The sequence below is a fragment of the Montipora foliosa genome, chromosome 13 (genome assembly GCF_036669935.1).
Source record: "Montipora foliosa isolate CH-2021 chromosome 13, ASM3666993v2, whole genome shotgun sequence".
Lineage (NCBI taxonomy): Eukaryota > Metazoa > Cnidaria > Anthozoa > Scleractinia > Acroporidae > Montipora > Montipora foliosa.
In genome coordinates, this window is record NC_090881.1 from 42,507,200 (window position 1) to 42,531,607 (window position 24,408).

General features: G+C 37.6%; 1 protein-coding gene across 4 annotated transcripts in view; it reads left to right on the top strand.

Moving 5' to 3' along the window:
* The window catches only part of LOC137982331 (fibroblast growth factor receptor 3-like), a 75,124-nt gene that overhangs the window by 30,078 nt on the left and 20,638 nt on the right, over window positions 1-24,408 (top strand). For 3 of the 4 annotated variants that reach the window (XM_068829410.1, XM_068829411.1, XM_068829412.1), the window contains 16 exons: window positions 5,676-5,921; window positions 6,458-6,721; window positions 7,103-7,348; window positions 8,115-8,375; window positions 8,904-9,149; window positions 11,230-11,490; window positions 11,939-12,184; window positions 12,327-12,587; window positions 13,185-13,433; window positions 15,865-16,104; window positions 17,215-17,460; window positions 19,260-19,367; window positions 19,830-19,948; window positions 20,577-20,632; window positions 21,531-21,679; window positions 22,129-22,245. In XM_068829410.1, coding sequence (XP_068685511.1) covers window positions 5,676-5,921; window positions 6,458-6,721; window positions 7,103-7,348; window positions 8,115-8,375; window positions 8,904-9,149; window positions 11,230-11,490; window positions 11,939-12,184; window positions 12,327-12,587; window positions 13,185-13,433; window positions 15,865-16,104; window positions 17,215-17,460; window positions 19,260-19,367; window positions 19,830-19,948; window positions 20,577-20,632; window positions 21,531-21,679; window positions 22,129-22,245 — 3,315 coding nt within the window. Of the gene's footprint in view, window positions 1-5,675; window positions 5,922-6,457; window positions 6,722-7,102; window positions 7,349-7,599; window positions 7,931-8,114; window positions 8,376-8,903; window positions 9,150-11,229; window positions 11,491-11,938; window positions 12,185-12,326; window positions 12,588-13,184; window positions 13,434-15,864; window positions 16,105-17,214; window positions 17,461-19,259; window positions 19,368-19,829; window positions 19,949-20,576; window positions 20,633-21,530; window positions 21,680-22,128; window positions 22,246-24,408 lie in introns of those variants that run through there. The other variant, XM_068829413.1, reaches the window with a different exon arrangement.

The window sequence follows — 24,408 nt, forward strand, 5'->3', positions numbered from 1 at the left end:
TGCCAAGACAATGGTACACTCAATAATCACATCCAAGCTAAGCTAGATTATTGTAATTCTATTTTTTATGGTTTGCCAGTTTGTACCCTCAAGAGCTTAACATCTGTCCAGAGGACTGCAGTAAGGTTAATTACAGGTACCCGAAAGTATGACCATATCACCCCTGTCATACGCAAACTACATTGGTTACCAGTTAGGAGAAGGAAAGAGTTTAAGATCTTACCGTTAACCTTCGAGTGAATTTATGGCATAGCACCACCCTACCTGTCAGAACTGATCCACAAGCGTCCCGATAAAGGAACCAGATCAGATGGAAAGAACTATGTTAACATTCCAACTGTTAAAAAGAAAGAATTTGTGTCGCGGACTTTTAGTTTCTCCTCTGCCAAACTGTGGAATGATTTACCTGACAAACTTAAACTATTTTAAAAAGGACTTAAACATTCCTTTTTAGTAAACAACATTTTAGCAAATAGTATATATTTTCGTGCTGTTTTTATTCAGAATCACCTTACTTAATTTTTATTTTGTTAATTTATTTTCTGTTATTTAGTATTTTTTATGAAGTTTTTGTAAAGCGCCTTAGAGTATTGTATATAAATTTCTTCTTCTTGTTCTTCTTCTTGTTCTTCTTCTTCTTATTATTATTATTATTATTGTTATCATTAGAATGCAATGCATCATCGTTTAAAATATCATGATTCTTGTCAGAAAATGTAGCATGTGAATACAGGCGCCTATCATCGCTCACGGCTGAGGGCACGTCCGCCGTAATCCCAGCGTCTCCCTGGGGAATTTGCCCATTTACGAAGAAATGCTAATGCCAGGGGGTTAGCCGGGGGGTGAGGGGGGATGGGCACTGCTGGAATTGACTGATGCATTGCACGAACAGTAGACAAAGAAGGCAACAATAGAACGGATTTCCTTAAAAATATGATTTCTATATTCATTCACATATTAGAGGCTCAAATCTGCACTTAAAATAAGATATATAATTTTACTAATAATATGACCTTGATTTATGATTTGAAAATCCTTTGCAATGTTGTTAATTCCAAAAAGAACATTTTCTAAACTTAATGGTAAAATGGATAACTTCTGCTGTTTGAGCCAAAAGGAGAACGACCCCCAAAGCGATTACGTTACTTGACAGTCAAGCAATAGATATTCCAGTGTTTCCACTTCTGTTTTACAAAAGGCGCAAAGTGGTCAATCAAACAGTTTGGAACGAAATAATTTTTCGTTAATAAATAAAATATTATTTAGGAATTTGTACTGACATTCTGTAATTCTTGTTTCCGGAGAAACTTTAAACGTTAAAGAGTAGATGTCTCCGCCCTCTATAGACAGAATGTTTCTGACTTATTTTCATTTGAGCCGAAGGCAAAGTTTCCTTTTTCCTTTTAAATTCAATATAAATTTTTTTTTGTGTGAACATCTATCATCATCATCATCATCGTGACTTTATTATAGTGTCAAAGTAAAGAATATTTAGCCGAGGGTAAAATGAATCCCTATACTAATTGGGGACACTAGGATAAGATCATCTTAGGTTTACAGCTGTCAAGAGCTAACCTAGATAAGTAAAAATCAAAATTAATTAATTAATTAAGAAATACAGCAATTCATAAAAAAATGATATAACTATTTACAACAAGAAAGTACAATTATTTAAATTAACTAACGTATATATAGCACGTAAATAAATTGATGAAACAATTTGGTCAGTTTGTGTCAGTTTCTAAATAATACGCAGTTCTCACAGTCCGATTGTAGTTTAAGCGAGAGATTCACAAGAAGAATCTGTCTTTTAAATGATTGTAAGGATGGCAGATTTCTGAGAATACTAGACAAGCTATTCCACAATTTTGGTCCCATATATCTCAATGAATGTTTCCCATATGTTACCGAATGAAATCTGGGCACATGAAAATCAGCCCCTCTAAAAGTGTAACCAGAGTGCTGTTCATCAAGAACAGATCTCTAATACCTTGAGGATACATGCCATGCTTCACTTTTGTACATCAAACATGCCATATCTTGAAGCCTCCTTTTATACAGTGTAATTAATTTAGCCTTGTTCAGCAGCTTCTCATATGTGGATTGACCATCTCTAAAGACTGCACGCAGACCACTCTCCTGAACACGCTCGAGTTTTCTCTTATCACTTGCTCGGCAGAAATGCCATGTAAGGTGGCAGTAAGTAAGATAGGGAAGTATTGCAGTCTTGAAAAGTTGCAGTTTTGCAGCCGTAGGCACTAATTTTTTTAGTCTCATCAGTGCTCCAATCCTCTGACACGCTTTGTTACACGTTATATTTATGTGTTCACTAAAATTAACCTTGTTATCGATGGTCACACCTAACTATTCAGGGATTCAATATCAGTTCCTTGAACCCTTACACCAAACTCATGGCATGCTTGTTTATTTGTGATTAGCATAGTATGATATTTGGAAAGGTTCCCCTTAAGTGGATTCGATTTATACCACATTGAGGCTTTTGTGGCATTCACATCAAGATTATGATTCACTGTGGATACATTTTCATTGATCTCATAAGGCTGATGGTCATCAGCGTACATACTTAGATTCTGATCAATTTCATACGCTAGATCAAATATCGTTTAGGAAAATGTTCCATAATAATGGTCCCAACGCTGAACCTTGGGGACAGCCACGATTAACTCGTCTCCAAGAACTTTTTTGAGCTGCCAACTTCACTCTGTTGCACCTATCGCATAACTAACTGCGCAACAGTCTGATTAGGCTTTCTTGGAAACCATAAGCTCTGAGTTTACTCAGCAATAAGGCTGGATCCATTGAATCAAAGGCCTTTGACATATCAGTGGTTAAAATTCCCACAGTCTGTTTGTTGTCCCTCGTCTGTCTCCAGAGCTCAGTCAAATTAAGTGTTGAATCACAGCTGTGAGTTTTTTGACAGGCTGTCAGATTCTGTTCCAGATGATGGTTAAGCATCCCCACAAGCAGTTTAGCTACAATCTGCTCGAAAACCTTATCCACAACAGGAAGGACAGTGATAGGTCTATAGTTCTCCTTTAATAAAGGATCGTCACTCTTGAAGACAGGTACCCATTCTCCCTTTTTCCATGACTGAGACCATTTTCCCTCGTTTATACTTCTGTTTAGTAGGTTGGTAAGTGAAGTAGCGATTTCCGCTGCTCCAACTCTTAATGCAAACGGGGGAATAGTATCATAACTAGATGCTCTTCTAACTTGCAATGTCTCCATAACTTCTGCTTTACGAATAGGTTTAAATGCAGTAGTTTCATGTTGGATAGAATGCTGCGCTATTTTTAAGACACTTGGGTGGTTAGAGAAATCATTCTCGGTTAGAGAATCGAGATTCTCCCCACCAATATCATCTGCATTTGTCGCAAAATAGCCAGCCAGGGTTTCAGCCACTTCATCTTGATTCCTGACAATCTCTTCACCAACTTTAAGATTAAATTGAGAGCTTTTTTTAGATGCCTTTGAGCTTAAGAATGGCATACAAGTTCTATAGAAGTCTGCTGGTTTCTCCTTAAGATGATTAGATTTATCCCTCCAATACGACTTGATTGCCATTCGCCTTTGTCTCGTGGCTTCATTACGGCCTTTAAGTAACTTATCCCAGTTGGATTTTGATTTATCCTTGTAATAATTTGCTAGAGCCTTTCTCTTAGCCCTAATGGCATTCTTCCAGCTTGTTGTAATATATGGCACATCCTTTGCTCTTACTCTCATTTCTTTAAGGGAAGATTGTCCTCAGTGATATTGACCAAAAGAGTATTCCAGTAGTGGGCCTGGTCATGCAGATCATCAAAAATTTCTCCAACATGCCATGGGGGTTCAGCGAGGTTCTTCGTGAACTTGTTACAATCAAAGTTATTATAACTTCGAAAGGTTATACATTTACTAGGTTGTCGTAGAAGTTTTCCCTTCAGGATTCCGTAAATAAGGGCATGATCACTAAGTGAAAGGTGGTAGATCCCACCACATTTAAACTGGTCAGGCTTGTTTATTAACAGGATTTCAATAAGGGTAGAAGTTGTTATTGACCCTTTCTGCTCCGTGCGTGTAGCTTTATCAATAAGGCAAGTGAAGTCATTTTCAACTTCCAAGTCCAGGAGTAGTTTTCCTGCACTTTTATCTGGCCTTGTTCTGATACAAAAAGTTGAAAAAGGTTTTCTAATTTTGTTAAGGTGGCTCAAACCAGTTTCAACACTTTCAAGAGACCTTGTTTTTAAAAGGATTGACGCTACAACAATTTATCACGTGACAGCAATGTTATGATACCACGTGAAACAATAATTATTGCTGAACAAGATACAGTGATTTTTGTGACGCAAAAAGTTACCATGATAACAGGAAAGAATTGCGAATGCACCCCATATTTGGGCTTTACGTGATCATATCTGAAAGACGAACTTGGTGACCCCAAATTTTCTTTGCACAAAAATGATCAGCAGGCGAGGATGAAATTCGAGAGATATGAGCAGCTCAAGCCAAAACATGGGGCGTTTTTGAAGGGTTTTCCTGTTGTCACAAACGTGACCGAATCTTTTTCAGCAATGATTGGTGTTTGACATGGTACCAAAACATTTCTGTTAAGTGATAAGGTGTTGTAGTGTCGATCCTTCTAATAAAAACGTTCTTTCAAGTGTTCAAACTGGTTTGAGCCACCTTAACAAATATTTCCACGAAATTCGGTTGAAAAAGAAAAATCCGTGATTTTTTTGGAATTTTTTTATTATATGTGTCAACACCTGTCATTTCTCCATGACGATAAACAAAGGTGATTTTGTGTATGGAAAGAACTCATGTGAGGCCATCGTCAATGATTGTGTTTTGCATAATTAATTACGCCTCCGAGTTCGATGGGCAAAAAATATACATAGATCGTTCAAAACCTTCTTTTAACCAAACTTTCCGATTTTAAAGTTTTCATTCACGAGAGGTTAATTTGATGATCTAACGAGATTTTTAACGTTAAAAAGACGGCTACGAAGTAGTTCGTGGCATTTAAAAAACATGTGCTTAAAATAAAGGCTCATATGCAAATGCTTACCTTCATAACTAACCTCAATTCCTCGATATTTTCCAGCTGCCGTTCTAAAAAAATGATTCTAGGTAATAAAATAGTTCGCTCCGATATAACAAATCTTAATTTGACTGTTATCGCCTAAAAAGGGATGGATATGCCATTCATTCTGTTTGATAAGCAGTTTCCATTCTTTAGGAACAGAGCTGACGATACCAATTAATTTAATTAATAAGCTGGAGATATTGAGGAGGGCACAATCTTCTCATTTTCCAAAAACCTACCACCCTCAGATATTAGGTCGTCGATTTTAATTATACCAAAATCGAGGAAAAGATTGATAAAAACGGATGACCTTTGGATAATAATGAATTTATTGTTCCATATTATTTGATTTACGACATTTGCATATGTCGTCACATTAGTGGTTTTTAAGTCAGACCAAGCATTTTGGCATTCCTTATAAATATCCGGTTTTGCACTTTATACAAAAATTCCTGTTGTAAAAGCGTTTTGAGTCCCAATTGCAAATAAATCCGTTTTATCATCGTTCACACAAAGACCTGAGAATCTCGAAAAAAAAAAAACGAAATGTGAATAGATTTTAATGGCTGTTTTTTGGTTGTTCTTTCAGTTAATCCGTTCATTGTACCAATTTCCGATGAGATGATCATCGAAGGAAAAAATGTGACTTTGTCATGTGAAGCAACTGGTATCCCCCCACCAACTGTGTTTTGGGTCAAGACTAGTAGTGGACAGCGTACAAATGGAACTGAGTTAGTTTTCATCAATATTACCAGGAGTGGAGCTGGAGAATACGTATGTGAAGCAAGGAATCGACACGGCAACGCTTCAGAGTCTGCAACAATTGATGTACAGTGTAAGTCATCTTCGTCTATAAAAAAAAATAATAATAAGTAATCATTTCAAACGTAATTAGTACGTTAAGAAAGATCTAGTGGTAGACATAACAGAGGAAATAAAAATACGAAAAGTTTAAATCTGATGGGAACTTTGTCTGAGATTCATTTCAGAAATACTTAAACTTTTTTTTTATTCTTTATTTTTTGAAAATATTGTACTGCAATGATAATGGGTGAACATACAGTAAACTGATAAATGATAACACTGACCAAAATATTATGACCAAAACATTATACAACAACAGCAAAAAAAAAAGAAAAAAAAAAAAACAAAACACTGAAAAAAATCTGGAGAAATTTCTGAACTTTGCAAGTAATAGTTGACTTTAAAAACTTTGGGTATTATTTGAAGTCGTTGTGAATAGTTTGATTCCCGAACTGATTCCGAAGATGACTTTCGCTCAGGTTGTCACCCGTACTTCACTTATAGTTATGATATTTTTTAGTTATGAGGTCAAAAAACTGCACAAACATATTTTGGTCTTCATCATAGACCCACCAGAGGGAATCCAGTTACATGTTAGTGAAGACGTAGTCTGTAATGGAGCAACCGTCTCTTTCCATTGCTCGTCTGAAACTGCGAATCCCAAGGATCTTACTTATCAGCTTTATGAGAATAACGTTATGAAAGGTGGCATTAGCAGTACTGGAGTTTGGAACAAAAGAATGACAGTTGGCGAAGTATTCATCTATAAGTGCATGGTAAACAACAGTGTTGGGACAGCTCTGAGCACAAGTGTGTCTGTTACTGTCAATGGTGAGCAAAGATCCTTTAGAATGAGTGAAAAGATGATCAAATACTTGGACATTAATCGATATATGCATAATTATATCACTAACAATAGTTTACGTAGTAGGAGTTCTAGCTTATAGATGTGATTGAAGGACACTTTGCACTTTAGACATGCATTTCTTACTACAGGAAACGTTATTAAGGAGTTTAAATTTTGTGAAGTTTCAAGACAAATGCATTGTGATATTACCCCTCGGTGTCATTGTAATTAATATGTTGTTCGACTTTTCATATGACGTAAAACCTGTACTTTGCAATATTGTTTGTGAATAACACTGTGTGTGAAGCTGTACTTGGATGAAAATAGCAACACAAAACTCATTAAATTCCATGTTTGATTTCCAGTGTCCTCATCTGTCCAAACTATTCCGAACAAAGTTGTAAGAGAGGGCGGCAATATGACTCTTTTCTGCAATGCATCTGGCATTCCTGAACCAACTGTTTCTTGGATAAATGTCCGCAATGAACAGCGCACTGATGGGAACAAGTTGATGTTTGAAAATATCACCAGATACCAAACTGGAGAATTCATATGCGAAGCAACCAATCCATGCGGGAATGCCAAAGAAGCTGCGACCATTGATGTGCATTGTAAGCCATTTCTTAGCTTGCTTCATTTTCGATCTTTTCAGCTCATTGCAATTTGATGATCTAGGGTTCTTTTGCTATTTTGAGACAATTAGTTGGCTTTATGATAAAAAGGAACAAGGTACTGGTTATCATGCAACCCTGGAAGAGGAAACCTCCTGACTACAGGAAGAAAAAGTAGAAAGATGTAACTGCGTCTGGGTAGAGGACAACGGTTTGGGTGGCTTTGGTGCTCTTAACACCCTCTGGAATTGTCTTTGGTTTTCCCGAAGTCGACTCCCGCATGCAATGTAAATTGGGGTATCTTGATGAGATTTGAATAATATTGTTTGTTTCTGTACTTAGCCCGAAAAGAACCAAGTTTTAAGGTTCCACTTTGTGAGATTAAATGGAGGTTATGTGCAGAGTTCTTTTAGCCCCTAACCCCATAAAAGGCTGTAAGGTTTTGCGGTTCTGAAATGAATTCAGTGGAAAAAGGAAGTATTGGGAACAAAGAGTGTGGGGAAGGAGGAACTATTCATCAATGCACGCAGAAAGAAGCGACATGTCAGTAACTGAGGAGTGCCAAAAAAGACAAAATGAACGGTATTATTCAGTCTTTTTAATTTGCCACCTTAGCTGTTTTTTGTATCAGTTAAGGGGTTCGTTATTTCAGGGAATTTGGTGGCATACACTGTATTCCCTATTTTGTCCGTTCAGTCTCTAGTTTGCATTAGCTGTGATGTTAACAAGTACAATTTCAGCAAATTAACTTTGCTCTTCGTCGTAGTTGAACCAGAGATGGCTCAGCTGGTACCCAGTGAAACAACGGTGTGCCTTGGAGATTCCATCACGTTCAATTGCTCTGCTAACAGTAACCCTGCTGTGCATACATATCAGTTGTATGTAAATGGTATGACTGCGAATGAAAACAACACAACAGGAGTCTGGAACAGAACAATGACAACTAGAGGAGAGTTTGTCTACAAATGCATGGTTAATAACACTGTTGGAACAGCAATGAGCACAAATGTCAGCATCACTGTCAATGGTAATGAGCTTACATTTTCAGTTTGCTCACTTTCTGGATTACGTTTTGAAAATAAAGCACAGACCAGCAACATCTTTGGCATGACATGAATCTCGTCTTGAGGCAAGACCAAGACGAAGTATTCTATTCCCACCCTGGACAGAGTTTTTCTCTGTCCTTGTGTGGGCCCATTTCCATCAGTAGGGCTAACGCTCACATGGTTCATATGAAATATAAATCTAGCACTTCACCTTACACTCTATTCAGTTAACTCTGTTTAAAATATGTGCTACACGGCCAAGGTTTCTATAAACGTAACCTTTCCTTGTATCTATGACTTCAGTCTCAGAATTGCGATGGCTCAGTAGTTCTGGTGACAAATTAAAATTCACCAAACTTAAAATAAATGTGTCTAACTGATTGCCTTCTCTCAGTTGACTTCCTACTGCTACAGCGGCACCTTTTTACTTGAACAGTTGCTTTATATACCTCATGTACTTCACTATGGTCAAGGTCTAATACCAACCTCTCATGCTGTTATTCTTACAGTTCCCCCATTCATCCAGCCGATACACAATGAGATGATAATTGAAGGTGGAAATGTGACCTTGACTTGCAATGCATCTGGGTTTCCTACACCTACTATTCTTTGGGTCAAGACCAGCAATGGGCAACGCACTAATGGAACGGAGTTAGTGTTCACAAATATTACTAGAGATCAAGCTGGAGAATACAGATGTGAAGCTATTAATCTATGTAACACGGACACAGAGATGGCAACAGTTGATGTGCAGTGTGAGTTTCTCAAATACAATTACGTGTCAATCTCGACCCCAGAGCTCTTCTCTTGACTGAGGGAGAGAAGAGCTCTGTGGAACCCTGAAATAAAGTGTCTTCTCATAGGTTTTCGTAAAGAACAATCAAAAGCGTCTCTAATTGGTGCATTCATGATAGCACGAGGAGTAAGCTGGCGCAGTAAGGTTCAAATAGCCAATTTTTGACCTTAAGATCCCTACGCCGCATACTCTCCTAAATAGAGTTTCCCAGAGCCTTGGGCCGACCCGAGGCTCTGGTGACGAGAATGAATTATGTGTCAGGTGTCAGTTCTACGAAAAAAGGCATTACTACTTTGAAAAGCTTGCACTAAAAAAAGTTGAAAGTTCTCAAAATGCACTTGCCTATGGCTCGTGAAATTTTGTGATATTGAGTATATAGAACAGAATATCACGGTTTCTGACTGGTCAATGACAAATGCGTAAATAGTTTTTATGACCTTACAAGGGTCACTGCTTGGAATTATCATAGCTAGAACTAACACAATTGCAAGAGCAGAGGTCAAAGTTTCAAAGGTCTTAATTTAATCCAGAGGCCTAAGTACTGTTACGATCACCAATGATAGCAGGGTTACGTTCGATTGGGTAGAATTGTGTTGGACTGTGTAGGATTGTGGTTCGAACTAAAAGGCAATAGAAAACGAAACGGGACTAAGAATAATATGCTACTTAAATGAAAAATTAACAACTAATCAAGAACGCTTTGAAATATACCGGGTGAAATCATCAATAGCAATGTACAAAAGAAGCCTTTGAAAACTGACAGTTTATAGAGTGCAATACGGAAGAAGAGATGGAGTAATTTTGTCGAGTATATACTAAAAAAAATCATACGATCTTGCTCAGGTCTTCAAAACATAAGTTGCGCCCATAACAAAACATAAATTACGCCCATAAATGACAAAGTGACTGTACTCGGTTCTAATCTGTTCATGTTATTTTCTATATTTATTGGATAACTATCACTAAAATAAAACAAAGAACTTAGAATTTGCAAATTATAATTAACAAACAAGCTGATAGTCAGACTGCAGAATATAGTGAATTTGGTTTGCAGTTAAGTGACAAGCAAAAAAAGCGGCTTTCAGAGGGGACAAATGATGATTATCGTGTGAAGTAGGGTTGGGCAATGTGTTGAAGACAAAACAAACTAAAATCATGTCGACATCTTGACCACATTTTTCTTTGGAAATCAGCAGTCTGCATATGTGGAAAAGCCAAGATCAGTGGAAATTCCTGATTACATTTTTTGAAAGGCCATTGTAGGAAATGATGCATTTTGGAGCAAAAGTCAGTCGAAAATACAACACTATTGCAGGGCTGTTAACCCTTGAAGTCTTCAAATATTGAGAATATATAGGGATGGCATGATAGATGACGTCATAACGCTTGTGAGGCCATTTTTAGTGACGTCACATAACGTCTTTTACTCAAAAAAATACTCATTGACTCCATTCGACGTATGACATTTAAACCGGAAATCTTTACATTTTTTCAGCTACATTTGTCTTTTCAAGTCCTAAAACTCCTTCAGAAGCGAAGTAAAATCAATCAACATCTTTAATCTCCGCGATTTGACACAAATGCACAAGACCTCACGCAAGCTAGGCAAAAAGTCAAAAAACGCGCGAAATAGATGACATTGGCATTGCAACATTTAATTTGATTGGTTTATTTTGGAGCAATCACATGATTGCTTAAATTACAATACGTAAATAGCAAGGAACGGTTTACTGGAGTTTATGAAACGTTCGAATTTTGTTATTATCGATGTTAAAATATCTCAAATACCTATTTGAAATTTTATTGTTCTGAAAGTCGATTCTCACTAGAAATGGCAAAATGCGGCGATTGATCGGGAGATTTCAGAGCGTAATCGTGAGATTGGAGAGTTGACAGCTTTGCTATTGCAGCTGGTTGTGCCCTATTGCTCTTTTATGGTTATGAAGCGGTGAAAACCTTTAGTTGTCATGACTTTTTTATGATAGTTATTTTTTAACAAAAACACAACATCCTGTTAATTTGCCTTTCAAAACTTTTAGTCAAACCAGAGATGGTTGTATTAGATCCAAGCGCAACAACAGTCTGCCGTGGGGATTTTATAGTGTTCAACTGTTCAGCTTTCAGCAACCCTGAAGCACATACCTATGAGTTGTTTGTAAATGGAAGTATGTCCAATGGAATTAGCGGAATGGGAATATGGAACATAAGCATGGCAACTGGAGGAGTATTTGTCTACAAATGCAGGGTTAACAACACTATCGGAACAGCAATGAACATGGAATTGTTTGTTACCGTAAATGGTAAAAATGTCCTTTTGCTTTCAAAGTAAAGTTACGTCTTATTTTATACGTTGTCTTATTTTTAGAACTTACGTTTTATTTTTTAGAAGATAAGTCTGATTTTAATTAAAACGGAATTTTGTTTTTATTTAAATTACTCATATGCAACTAACAAGGGACCTATACTCAGTGGTTTGAATAAGCACCGATAGCCCGCAAAGCGCGTCAGCCTATTCACTTGGAGAAGCTGGCGACCTTTTCTCCCAAATTTAAGTAATTAAAGACCGATTTCCAAAAAAGTTTACAATTCATTTTGACAATGCCACCATTGAGTTACTCTACTCAAACTATCCACCAACTTTAGATTTTATTAAAACTTCCGTGTAGTTGCACTCAGTGTTTTTTACAGTAAGTTACATGTCGAGTTGTAGCTCATGTTATGTTACTCACTTTCGTGCAATTTTTTTAGAGCCTTCATCCATCCGTCCATTTACAAAGAAAGCGATAATTGAAGGGGAAAACTTGACCATAATATGTGAAGCAACAGGTACCTCACCACTGACTATATCTTGGGTCAAGACTAGTGATGGAGTGCGTACCAATGGAAAAAAGTTGGTTTTTACATATATCAATAGGACTGAGGCGGGAGAATACAGATGTGAAGCACGTAATTTATGTGGCGATGCTTCCGGTTCTGTAGAACTTGATGTGTTGTGTAAGTTGTCTTTAAAACATTTAGAACTATCATAAGGGCAGAGTAACTTGGCAGTTTTTTAAGTTTTGAAAGTATTCAGTTGACGTCATTTCCTTTTTTTCGTTTCGTTGAGATGCTAAGTGATTGTTTTCCTTCATTTTAGTTAAACCGGAGATGCTCCAGTTATTTGCCAGCGAAGCAACAGTCTGCAACGGTTCGTCCATCACCTTCAACTGTTCAGCTTATAGTAACCCCGTGGTCCATACGTATTACTTGTATGAAAATGAAAACATGGTTGAGGAAATCAGCAGTACGGGAGTTTGGACCAGGACAATGCCCACTGGAGGAGAGTTTGTCTTCAAATGCATGGTTAATAACACTGTTGGAACAGCAATGAGCCCAAATGTCTCTGTGACTGTCAGTGGTAAATGCACAATCTAATCATGTGATTTCGAGTGCAATTTGAAATTAACACGCATGGTTATTTTTGTTTCAAAAACGAACCAAAACGTACGGGCTTCTGCAATTTGTAGTCTTTGGAAAAAAAATAATAGAGGTTATGTGTAATTTTTTCCCAAATTGCACAAGAAAAGAAATGCTTTCACTCATTAGTAATATGCATAAAAGCAATTTCGAGGTGAGATAATTGTAATTACGAGAAGAAAGTCACGCGTATCAGGAATGGCGCAAAACTTTCGCTATCCAGGGCTCGGACATGAGTGGCCATTGACAAATCACAATGTTTGCTTTGTTACCTCTCTTGGCACCAAATTACTGTTCCTGTTTTGTGCATTGTGTTAGCCAATCAGAATGAAAACGAAATTTCATGTATATTGTTAATTTTGAAAGGTAGAGTTAACAATGGTTGGTTGACCAGTATGTTTTGACTGTAACTATGTCCTGGATGATAATACTTTTGATAAAATTTGGAACTTCATTAATTAACCAGTACAAAAATGTATCCATGAATCTACCTGGAAACACATGTTAGAATGAAGTGATTTGCTGTCTATTTGGATAGTGTTTTCATCGATCGAGGCGATTAAAGGGAACAGGACGTTGACTGAAGGAGAGAACTTGAATCTATCTTGTCAAGCATCTGGCCATCCCCTACCATTCGTTTCATGGATCAAAGTTGGCAGTGGACAACGCACCAATTCAAGTAATTTGGAATTAACAAATATCCAAAGAAATCAATATGGAGAATACAGATGTGAGGCTAGTAACCCATGCAATGTTGACACAAACATGGCAACAGTTGATGTGCAGTGTAGGTATAACATTGTGTCTTGTCTAGCTAGGGCTTGTTTCAGTCGCTAACAATCATGTGGCCATGCATTCTTTAATCAATGGCTTCTTGATAGCTAAATCAGTTGGCAAATCACTGCAACATACAATGCAGCGATCGTGGGTTCAATTCTCTCTTAATCCCAAATTCTTCAGCTTTTCTTTTGTTACTGCTTCAGTGACATTCATAAATGCTTTGGTGTAAGATCTTAAAGCGCCTATGCAGCTTGCAGGCCTAGGGTTTTTGTGGCTTTGGTTTCTATATAGAAAGTAGAAGATAAACATTCAAATATTTTTCTGGCTTCTCGCAGCATTATTGCCTGCAAATCGTAGTTTAAAGTTCTTGCTTGAGTCACGCCCTTCCAAAGCTGACCGAGTGTTTAGGCCTCACAGGGGTTATCAGTCCTAGCCTAGTTATGACGTCACTTTAAAAACGAAGGGTTTTCCAAGGACGCACACACTCGAGTAGTGGTTATACCTGGTCGATGCATTGTCCTCGCTTGTCCAAGCACTAGTGACATGAAGAATGGAATTTCCCTGCCAAAATCTCTCTAACGATGATGAATCTAGTTTAGCGAAGTCCAGAAGGAAAAAAAAACATAAAAGATTAATTTAGGAAGCGTGCAAAGTGGCAGCCAATTAGTGTTTCTTCATATGTTTGTTCATGCCATTTTGCTGCAGAAGATTTAGAGAAATTCGTGTTTGGAGTTGCCAACAAACTGTGCACTCTTATGAAGGACGAGATTTGATTTGTTGCTTTTAGAGTTTGTGGAATGAAGAAGAACAATCAAAATGAAGCTGTCGCCAGATTTGTCAACAATCGTCATGGTGCTTGCACTCGTTCAAATTAAAGGCGAAGCAATTTCACAGTTTATTCGTTTCCATGACTTTGGCAGCCGCAGATGCAAAAAAAAAAAAAAAAAAAAATCGGTGATACAAGTCAGCGAAGATTGGACCTCATTTAACACCAAATTGCACTTCATTGCTTTCAAGCAGTTTTCTACAATGTATCTCATCGCAACACTCAGTTTCCATAGGATTTTGTAAAAGATCCATACTTGCACCTGCAATATAATACAGACGAATGGACTTTTGGTTTGAGGTGTAGTTATCAGTATGTGAAGGAAGGTCAGTTATCGGAATCCACAATTTCACGTGGGCTTACATGTTTGAGAATCGGCATAAAGTGGCCAAACAAATAAAAAGAGATACAACTCACTGACACTCATCTTTTTAAAACATTTCTACCACTTTAGAAAGCCTATTTTCCAGCTCTCGTTCCCTCTCCTCGATTTCCTTGTTTTCAAGACCAAACTGATCAAATCATTCATCATCTCTTCGTACCATCAAAGTATAGTTCATCCTCAGAATCACTTATATTTGAAAACCTGCTTTCTTTTGCTTTGTGTTTTTCATCTGGCATTTCCTCGTACTTGATCTCTTCCTTAGATGAATTACGTTGTTCTTGAACAAAGTATAGGATCAGGCTCTGGCTCTTCTTCTCTTTCTTATTGTTATTATTATTATTACTATTATTATTATTATTATTTTTAGAAAGGAGGAGGGATTCGCGATTTTCAGGCGCACGTGTAAGATTTCTATGGCTAGTGTAGAGACTTCGCAGAGCAGACACTCTGAGTAGGATTCAAACTTGGAATGTCTTCATTCAAAGGCAATCGCGGCGACAACTAGACCACGGAAAACTACAGGACAAATAGCGGGAGATCGGGAACTGTTTATTAAAGAATTGTGTGCATGACCGAAAACAAGTTTTCTGTGTTTTCGTTGCCATGTCCGGTCCTCGAATGACTTAGTAACACAACTTGTAAAGTATCTGTTTACTGCCGTTAACATAAAATATAAACAACTATTCTACGATCGCACTTAACCATATGGTTGGATGTGGATGGAATGGAATGTGGCCTCAGGACTACGGCATTGAAGTGGATATTGCCCCAAGATTCTGTAACATAAAAAAAGAACACTGAAATACTGTGAACTTTGAAGGAAATCGGCTAAAAAACCTTCGTTGAAAGTGTAGGCTACCCGTAGCCTCTTGTTTATTTAGGTTGTACCCACCAGATTTTTCTTGATTACCTTACATGAAGTATCCATTGGATTTTTTTTTGACTGGCTCACATGCAGTTGCAAACCAACCAGTCAACAAAATTAGCCTAATTATTCACCTGTCAATTTAATATTTTCTCATTCAAAGAAAATCATTCAACAAACGTTATCACATCATTTAACACTACTGCAATTCCTCTAATACCTTTTCAACTAATTATAAAACCCGAGACACAATCAGTTTTGTGAACTTTAGGCCTAAAATTGCCTATATTGAAAGACAAAAGTAGGCTAACGGTTGCCTTTTGTTTGTATTGACTGCTTGCAATGTGTTTTTCATTATTTAGATCAGCCGGAAATTACACATATTTCTGCACCTCAAACTGTGAATAGAGGCAATGTAGTGACCCTCAATTGTACAGCTGATGGTAACCCAGCAGCAACTGTTCGATGGACCAGACTTTCTGATAACAGTGATGTCAACATGCCTTTGACCATCTCACGCAAAGACGATGAAGGAAACTATAGGTGTACTGCCTCAAACAGCATTGGATCAGTCACCAGAGAAACATCAATTGTTGTAAACTGTAAGTATTGCAAAGTACAGTGTTTGTCATTGGAATACCTGGAATCATTTTAAAATCTTGATCCCAAGGGAAGCTTAAAGATGCATGTAATTATTCAAAGATTCTTGATATTATAAATCACATCCTGTTTGCGAATACTGACGTTGATGCAATCCCGTGAAATTTAAATTCAAATGAAGTAACGTTTGCCCTTTTGAGATGAATCTAAGCAAGGGACAGCACAGCAGAGCAAGGCTCCAGTTGACTGTCCGCCCTGATGCAATTACAAAAGCTTTAGATTCCGATTTTGGGGAGGTAGAAAATATGGAGCACCTGCAGAAAACTGCCATAGCCAGAACCCACAAGGTCCTTACAGCCAGTCGAACTCCTTAAAGCATAACAGTAGAGGGTATTCTCAGTTCGTTGATGGCAGTCCATACCTGTTTTAACCACCTATTTCAGCCCCTCCCTACCTTAACAGGACTTCGGCAAACAGATGGGAAGGTCATACTGGCGTTTTAAGATAGACAGATAGACAGATAGACAGATAGACAGATAGACAGACAGACAGACAGACAGATAGATAGATAGGTAGATAGATAGATAGAAAGATAGATAGATAGACAGATAGATAGACAGATAGACAGACAGACAGATAGATAGATAGAAAAATCGTTTATTGTGTAAACACTTTGCAGTCGTAAAACTGAATTGTGTATTTTACAAATAACATAGTTTAAAATATAAAGCTAATTACAATATATGCATATAATGCTAAAATGTATACAATATCTTACAATAAAGTCGACTATTTTAAAACTTCAAAACCATTTTTGCGCAACCCTGGGACATGGCATAAACGAAAGAGCATCTGAAACGTTCCCTATGGGAACGTGGCAAATTATATGTCTTTTGACACCTTAAATTATAGCTGGATTGTTTTCTTCGTGGCAGCAGATGGTATAACTTATGCCCGGGATTGATGGCGATAGAATCAAACAATTGTCTGCAGACAATCCCTTAAGACAATCCTATACTTACTCTGTTCTCCCAAACAATTTGACTTTAATACTGTAGAAACGGTTGTCATTAACAGAAACAGCATTCTCTTCATATAAGTTTTCTTTGTAGTTCCTGCAATTGTGCCTTTGGTGGATAGCATTATTGTCCAAAAAGATGGTAATGTCACATTGTTCTGCAATGCGTCTGGAACGCCACCACCATCTGTGATGTGGACCCATGTGTCCACAGGTCGCACTCGGTACAGTGAAACATGGTTGATCACCGATATTCAAGTCAGTGATCTTGGGGAATACCGCTGTGATGCAAACAATAGTAATGGACGAGCCAACGACTCTGTGACTATTCAATTCGAAGGTAGGTTCTTACTTCATATTGGTCGTGTGAAAATCTCTCTTCGAAAAAAAGACAATATTGTTTTCCTTAATTTTTAACCGACAAACTTATGATTAAAAGCTGAGGTGGTGCGGCAGTGAGAGCACTTGCACTCAAAAATGTGACCTGGGTTCAAATCCCAGACATGGTATCACAGGTAGGTTGCGTTTGGCGGTTCTCTACTCTGCTTCAAGGTTCTTCTCCGGTTTCTCCGGTTTTTCTCTCTCCTCACAGGGTCCCAAACCAGCGCTAAATACAGTTGAAGTTCGTTATTATTACTGTATAGTCCTACGCAATAGCGAGTCAGCGTTTGGCTTGGGAAGTTCGCGTGTATTAGACTCAAAATGTGGAAGGGTTTTACAAGTCGTTTCAAATGCAAATTGAATACTTGCAGTTGGCTTTCAAAGCGTTCCAAACTAAATTGAGGCACTTCAATTCATCTAATTTTGAAGTTTACTACGAGGATGATTCCGAAAATCACACGTTTTTCATGAGTTAACTAGCAGTCGTTTTCAAAAAGTGGCAATTAGATGGTGACCAGCAATTAGATGGCAATTAGATGGCAATTCGATCGTGATAGGACCACCATGCCAAATTGTCAGTAGGTACAATAATTTAAAACTTCACGGAATTTAAATATTACTATGTTCAAGCAAAGTTTGCTCTCAGTGGAAGAGTCATACTAAAGATTGATGGTGGGATTCTACACTCTACTCTGGGCTACAAAATTCAATTCGTTAACTGCAGAATATATGTTTTTATGTCAACTGTATAAACATTTCTGAATACTTGATTCGAAGAAAAAAACCTGCAACATCAAAGAAAGCTTTCAAAATTTCTGTCCACTTGTAACGTTGGAGAAAAGGGTAGACAATTTTTGATCCCATTTGTCAATCAAGGAAAGGATTCAGCATCTGTGTCCCCTTTTAATGTTGAATAAAAGCTTTCAGAATTTCTGACCCTTTATCATCCTTGAAAAGCCTTTAGATTTTCTGTCCATTGTTAACGCTTAAGAAAAATATGCAGATTTTTTGAGCCCATTTATAGGTCAAAGAAAGGATTCATAATTTAAACTGAAAAAGTGCTAGTAAGGAAATTCTGTCAGTGTTGTTGTCCCGTTTCTCTGTAACAATGTTATAAAATGGCCTCGAAAGAAATCCTCTGAATCCATTTGTCTCAGCTAACTTGTAAATGATGGAACATTACTGTATTGCTGTTATCAAAAATGGTGTAAATCCTTGAAACAGAGCAATAAAAGGGGAAGAACAACTGCTTGCGTTGTAACGTTTCTTGATGTAACCAGCAGCAGTTTTGGACAAAGGTGGTGAGAGAAAATTAACTTGCAAGCAGTTTAGTGCGATTACGCCCAAACGACGGTCGAAAGCTCTCATTCCTCATGACTGTTATTGATCTCACTTTTCATCCGGCGTATATTTGAACATTTGTAGATCAGGTTAAATACGGGCCAATACTAGTGTTAAGTTTGCATTTAGAAAAAAACGAATGCACTTTTTGGTCATAGTAGTACTTTAAGGATGGAGGCTATCCTTCCGGTCACTTTTGGTTCAATGAAGAGTCTTAACAACGTAGAGTTCATCTGGTTTCTTTCTGGCAGTTAACGTTTCTTTGCACGAAAGCGTCCCTGTCCCCTGTGTGCTTCAGTCATCTTGCCTTATACCAATACAGTCATCTCATCTTCTGCTCTGCTATACTTTTAACTTACGTTGCGACATTAGCACATCTTTGTCAACATTTTAAGATGCAGATATTACATCCAACAGGAGGAAATTGCAAGGAAAAATGTAACGATGAAAAGAAATGCCGTTACTTTGGAGAATACCTATGTCTCTGTGAAAGAGGCAGAAAAGGAGCTATGTGCAAAGACAATGGTACGTAAATTGTTGATACCATTTGCCACACAAGTTTTAGTTAAATAAAAAAATTGTATGGTGGTTAAACTGAAGTAAACGGGGCGCATGCGACCGACTCTAATTACGTTTGTTCGAAAATGCCTCCAGCGAAGAAACACAAGGCGAAGTGAAGAGCGTTGCGTAACCACGACAAAGACAGTTCTTATGGACCTTTAAATTGTGTACCATCGTTTCAGGTTTTACTTTACTGGAATTGCACACTGAGAACACATATCTCTCACCAATGTTTCCTGAATTCGATTTCAATGCTGGACGTATAAATGTCTGTCGTTATAATGTTGTTGTTTGTCATTCTACTCTGATCTACTGATCATGAAAGATTGTCTTCAGATACTCCAATTTTCTCCCTGGGCTGTTTGCAACTTTGAATGAACGAATTATCTTTGTTTAAATCTTTCCATTTTTCTTCCTTTAAAACAGAAAATCTAGCGTTGAGCATCAAGGCTGGATTTGAGTTCAGGAATGAAATATTTAAACTTGAATACGAGGATCTTGAGAATCAGATGACAGAAACGTTCGTCGATAAAATTGAAGGGGCTGTAAGTTTTCTTTATTTATTTTTGTTTTGGATCTCTTCGACGACTAATTAACTTGCTTTTCTTTACGAATTCCATACCTTCTCTATAAAACATGACTCATTTTTTTCAAAGCCAAAACTTATTGACATTACTAAAAACAAAGAGAAAGGAAGTCAGAGGAGCGTCCGCAAAAAAAAAAAAAAATGTTAATCGAAGATTTCTTCTTGTAAAAGTAAACAGTCCAATCAAGTGAAGTTATGCTCCTCGCAGTTATGCAATTCTAGCAATTGCGTAGAGATGCCTAAAAAATTTAGGACTTTAATGGGGTTTGAACACCGCGACCTCGCGATACCGGTGCGACGCTCTAACCAGCTAAGCTATGAAGCCACCGACGTTGGGAGCTGGGCATTTTGTGGGTTCCAATGTTCCCATGATGAATGTTTCAACTATGTAATGATATATAAAATGAATCATATATTAAACTGCGGATACGAAGTTATTAAAGTTATGATCCTCGCAGTTATGAACGCAATTTTAGCGGGCAGGATATAATTGAGTTTGGTCTTAAGGATAATTGTTCAAATGTGGTGACAGCATACTGCTTAACGGGTCAGAATATTTGGGTTAACAATTATCCTTACATTTACAGATCGCTGAAGAGTTGAATGGGTCTGGATTGACCCACGTAATTGTAAGCACACTAAGGTGAGTTGTCGCGGATGTTACTGAAAACTTGAAGACTAGTGTGCATAAATGCTTCTATGCTTCTTCGCTGATATACTAGCTAAGAGAAATCCTCAAATTGCAAGGGCACCCAACGATAATCTTCGATGAAATAAGTGTTCGGGAGAGTCAAACTGTTCTAAGAATTTCGGTTCTACATTGTTCAACAGCCATAATAGCCATAACACCTGAAAGAATCGCAACCGGGGAAACGTAGTCTCTTACGTTTTCGGAAGGGATATTTCAGTTGGCGAAAAGGTGACCTTACAGTTTCGGTTGAACAAATGGTTCGCTGGGAAGGCCACGTTCAGCTAGCAATTTCTGAAGTAAAGATATCAACAGTATATCATTCTCTAAGATTTTCGGACGCTTCAATTCTCAGCTAAGATTTCTAAACAGACCAAATTCTTCTTGGTGATAAAAACAGCTCTTTAGACAGTCTTTATACATTACAAGGAGCCTAGGAATGTTTTGCAAAGGCTTTTGGCTTAATTTGCTCGCTGGGTGCCCATGAAATGAGATTGCATTTACGCTTTGTGTATAGCGTTATCCTTTCCAAAACATGAATGGTGAGTAAAACATTGGTCAGTGAAACTATGATCATAAAGGGAATGACGCAACGAAACATTAAGTAAAACCATCGACTCCACTCAATGGATTTATTGCGTCTTGATATCGACATGTGATACATGTTTGCACCAATACGATGTCAGAGAGAATCGAGAGGATTCAAGCATTCTCAGCTGGCAACTTTTCAATTTGAATTCGGTTGGTATCTCTCGAGGAAACGAATTTGCAGATTGCTGTGTGGCTCAATGAAAAAGCCTCGAATCTTTCTCCATTGTTCTTTCTCTAGAATAACTATGATTAATTATTGTAGAAAAGGGAGTGTGATTGCCGATGTGGAGCTCAATTTCGATGTTGAAGTGGGTGAGAGTGAAGTAGACGCTTTGCTGAGAGAAGTTACCGAAGATGGAAAGCTTGGTGAATTTGAAGTTTCCAAAGTAGTTGTTGGGACAGTTATCCCAGGTGAGTTATGATTTTCTTCATTGTACAATTAAGGGCGAAGAAAGGCCGGAGGGGCATAACATTACCATCTCAACCTTTTACGGACGAATTAGATATTTTGGATCATGAGAAATTACGGGAGTACACGAAGCAAGTGCCTGGCAGCCGCCATCTTGATTCAACCATTTTTGTTTATTAACCTTCAAAACCATCCATTGCAAGAGCATTTGACACTAGAGTGAAACTAAATGGTCATAAAGATAGTATTTAAAAAGGATAGAAATTTCAAAGAAATAGTCTACAGAAACATTGACACCTTCAAAGGAAAATGTGTACCTGGGAAATCAATTTTCCGAATATAAATGTTTCTGGTTACAACTGGCATGCACCCACCCCTCCCTAAGAGAAAGATTTCCAATGTCTTATAAGTGCAATAGACAACAATAAAATAATGTTTTTTTCTTCAACAGAACCTCCTTCAGAACCTGACAAAAACGAATTTATATATGCGGTAGTCATTGGAGTATCCGTATTGGTACTGGTTTCAGTTGTCGCTAGCCTTATTATAATTAGAAGGCGAAAGAGACGTAAGTCGAGACAAAGCCTTTTTTTTATTATGATTTATTTAAAGAGGCGCGTGTAATTTTGGGGAATGATTTTTCCTCCACATCTGAATTTTCTGCCTTTTCAAGCACAGATTTAATTTAATCAGGACTTTTCCCGTTTCTTAAAAGTTTCAAAACGTCCTCACTTGCGGAAAGTACGGACACCGCTGAACCACTTTTGATTTGTTAATTGCCCTTTTTTACACTAGAGACTAATAATTCATCTAAGAAGAAATTGGGCAAACAGTTTTTTCTGTTTCTGTTACATTCGTTCAGTGTAAAGACGTGCACAAGACGCATAATGCGTCTGGATGAACTATCATCCAGTTTAGTGCGTCTTCGAAGACATACTAAAGTGGGTAGTTTCGAAGAGGCAATAAACTAGATAGTTAGTCCAGACATATAATGTCTCTTGTTCCCGTCTTTACACTAGACGAACTTAACAGACGCAGAAAAAAACGTTTCCCAAGATTATGTGTGTTACGTTCGTCCCCTCTTTACACTAGACGAATAACAAGAGCCATCATAATTCGTCTGGACGGGTTATGCGTCTCTATTATAAAAACGACCAATAATATTGGTTGAGGGAGAAAGAAGAATAGTCGTGTTACACGTGCGGCACGCAATTTATAATTAATGATTACATATTTTTGTGGTACTCTGGAAAACAGCGACGCGAAGTTACCACACTTGAGGTTTCGACGACAACGCGCGAACGTACAAATTAAACGTGAATTTTTCATTTCCTATTTGTACGCTTAAACACTTCATACACAATTTACTTTTAGGATACTTCGCCAACTTTGTTCGACCCGAATGAGATGGACCAATCTCGAAAAACGTATAATAATGCAAAGTTATATTTTGAGGTGACAGTTTCGTCGACCCCACCGTCGTACATCTTAAAGTTGACTGTGGCTTTTTGGTTGGGTGGCAATATTTTAAGGTCCCGTCCACACGTATCCAGATACTTTTTCCGCCGTTGTTGCCTTCCGTCCACACTAAAACGGCGTATTCGGTCACTGAAAACGGAGGTTTTTGAAAACGGTCTCCGGAGTTGACGCTTTTTAAAACGCAGACTTTCCGTAAAGACGGACGAAAACGAGAGTTTTCGAATACGATGATGTGATCGCTCGAGTCCAGTCATCCCCGGTCTTCGTAAATGAAGATGAAGGATTCTAGACAAGTTGTGTCTTTACTTGTTGGGCTTCTTGCATGCGTGCATGCAGTTTTATTTTATGTTGTTAAATCTTCAAGCTGAGTATTTAAGGGGGGTGACTCTTAACTACCAAATCGTTTCTGTGGATTTACCGAGTCCCTTGAACTCTACAGTTATCTCTTTTAGCCAAGTGTGTTGTATTTAACATTGTTTTGTCTGGTTCGACTCACAACCGTATTTGGTAACTCACGTGTCCAAAACAAAAAAGGCATATGTTTTTCACAAATTTTAAAAGCATTCTAACACAAAATATTTAGCAAGGATTTTCAAAAAAAATTACTGCTCAACAAAATATGACGTCATAAGGCCCTTTTTTGATACACTTTTCAAATTCATAATATTTTTTGAAGACCTCTTTACTAATTGTTTCCTTAGCAACCATTGTCTTCCTGTAGTTAAATGCCGCCTCCCTTAAGGTGGGGATACACGTGAATTTGAAGGGCAATTTAAGAGGTTTAAAGAAGGGATAGAAAAAAGAAAATTATTTTTGGAACACTAACAGACACTTTCCCCCAAAACGAGAGCACACCAGGTTGGTAGGGGATTGTTAGGGTATCCATATATCAATTTTTAACTTCAAATTTTAATTTTCAAACTACATCAAATCTTAACTATTTCTTATTTCTCCAAATTTTACTACTCGTTTGAAATAATATATATACCGAAAAATCACCAAAAAATTACAAAACACGACAAAACATTCATTTGTGTTTTAACCATAGGGTTTTTGAATTGCTTGAAACGCGAACGAGATATTTTCATTAAACCGATTTAAGCGAAATGAAAACGGCTTTCAGGTGTACCCCCGCCTTATGCAAGCGATTGAACATAGTGAGGTTGCTTTCCATGTCAGCTGAGACTATAATGGCTGATTATTTTTTTTTAGATTTACTGCATTTTTCCGCTGATTTTCCACATTTTAGAAG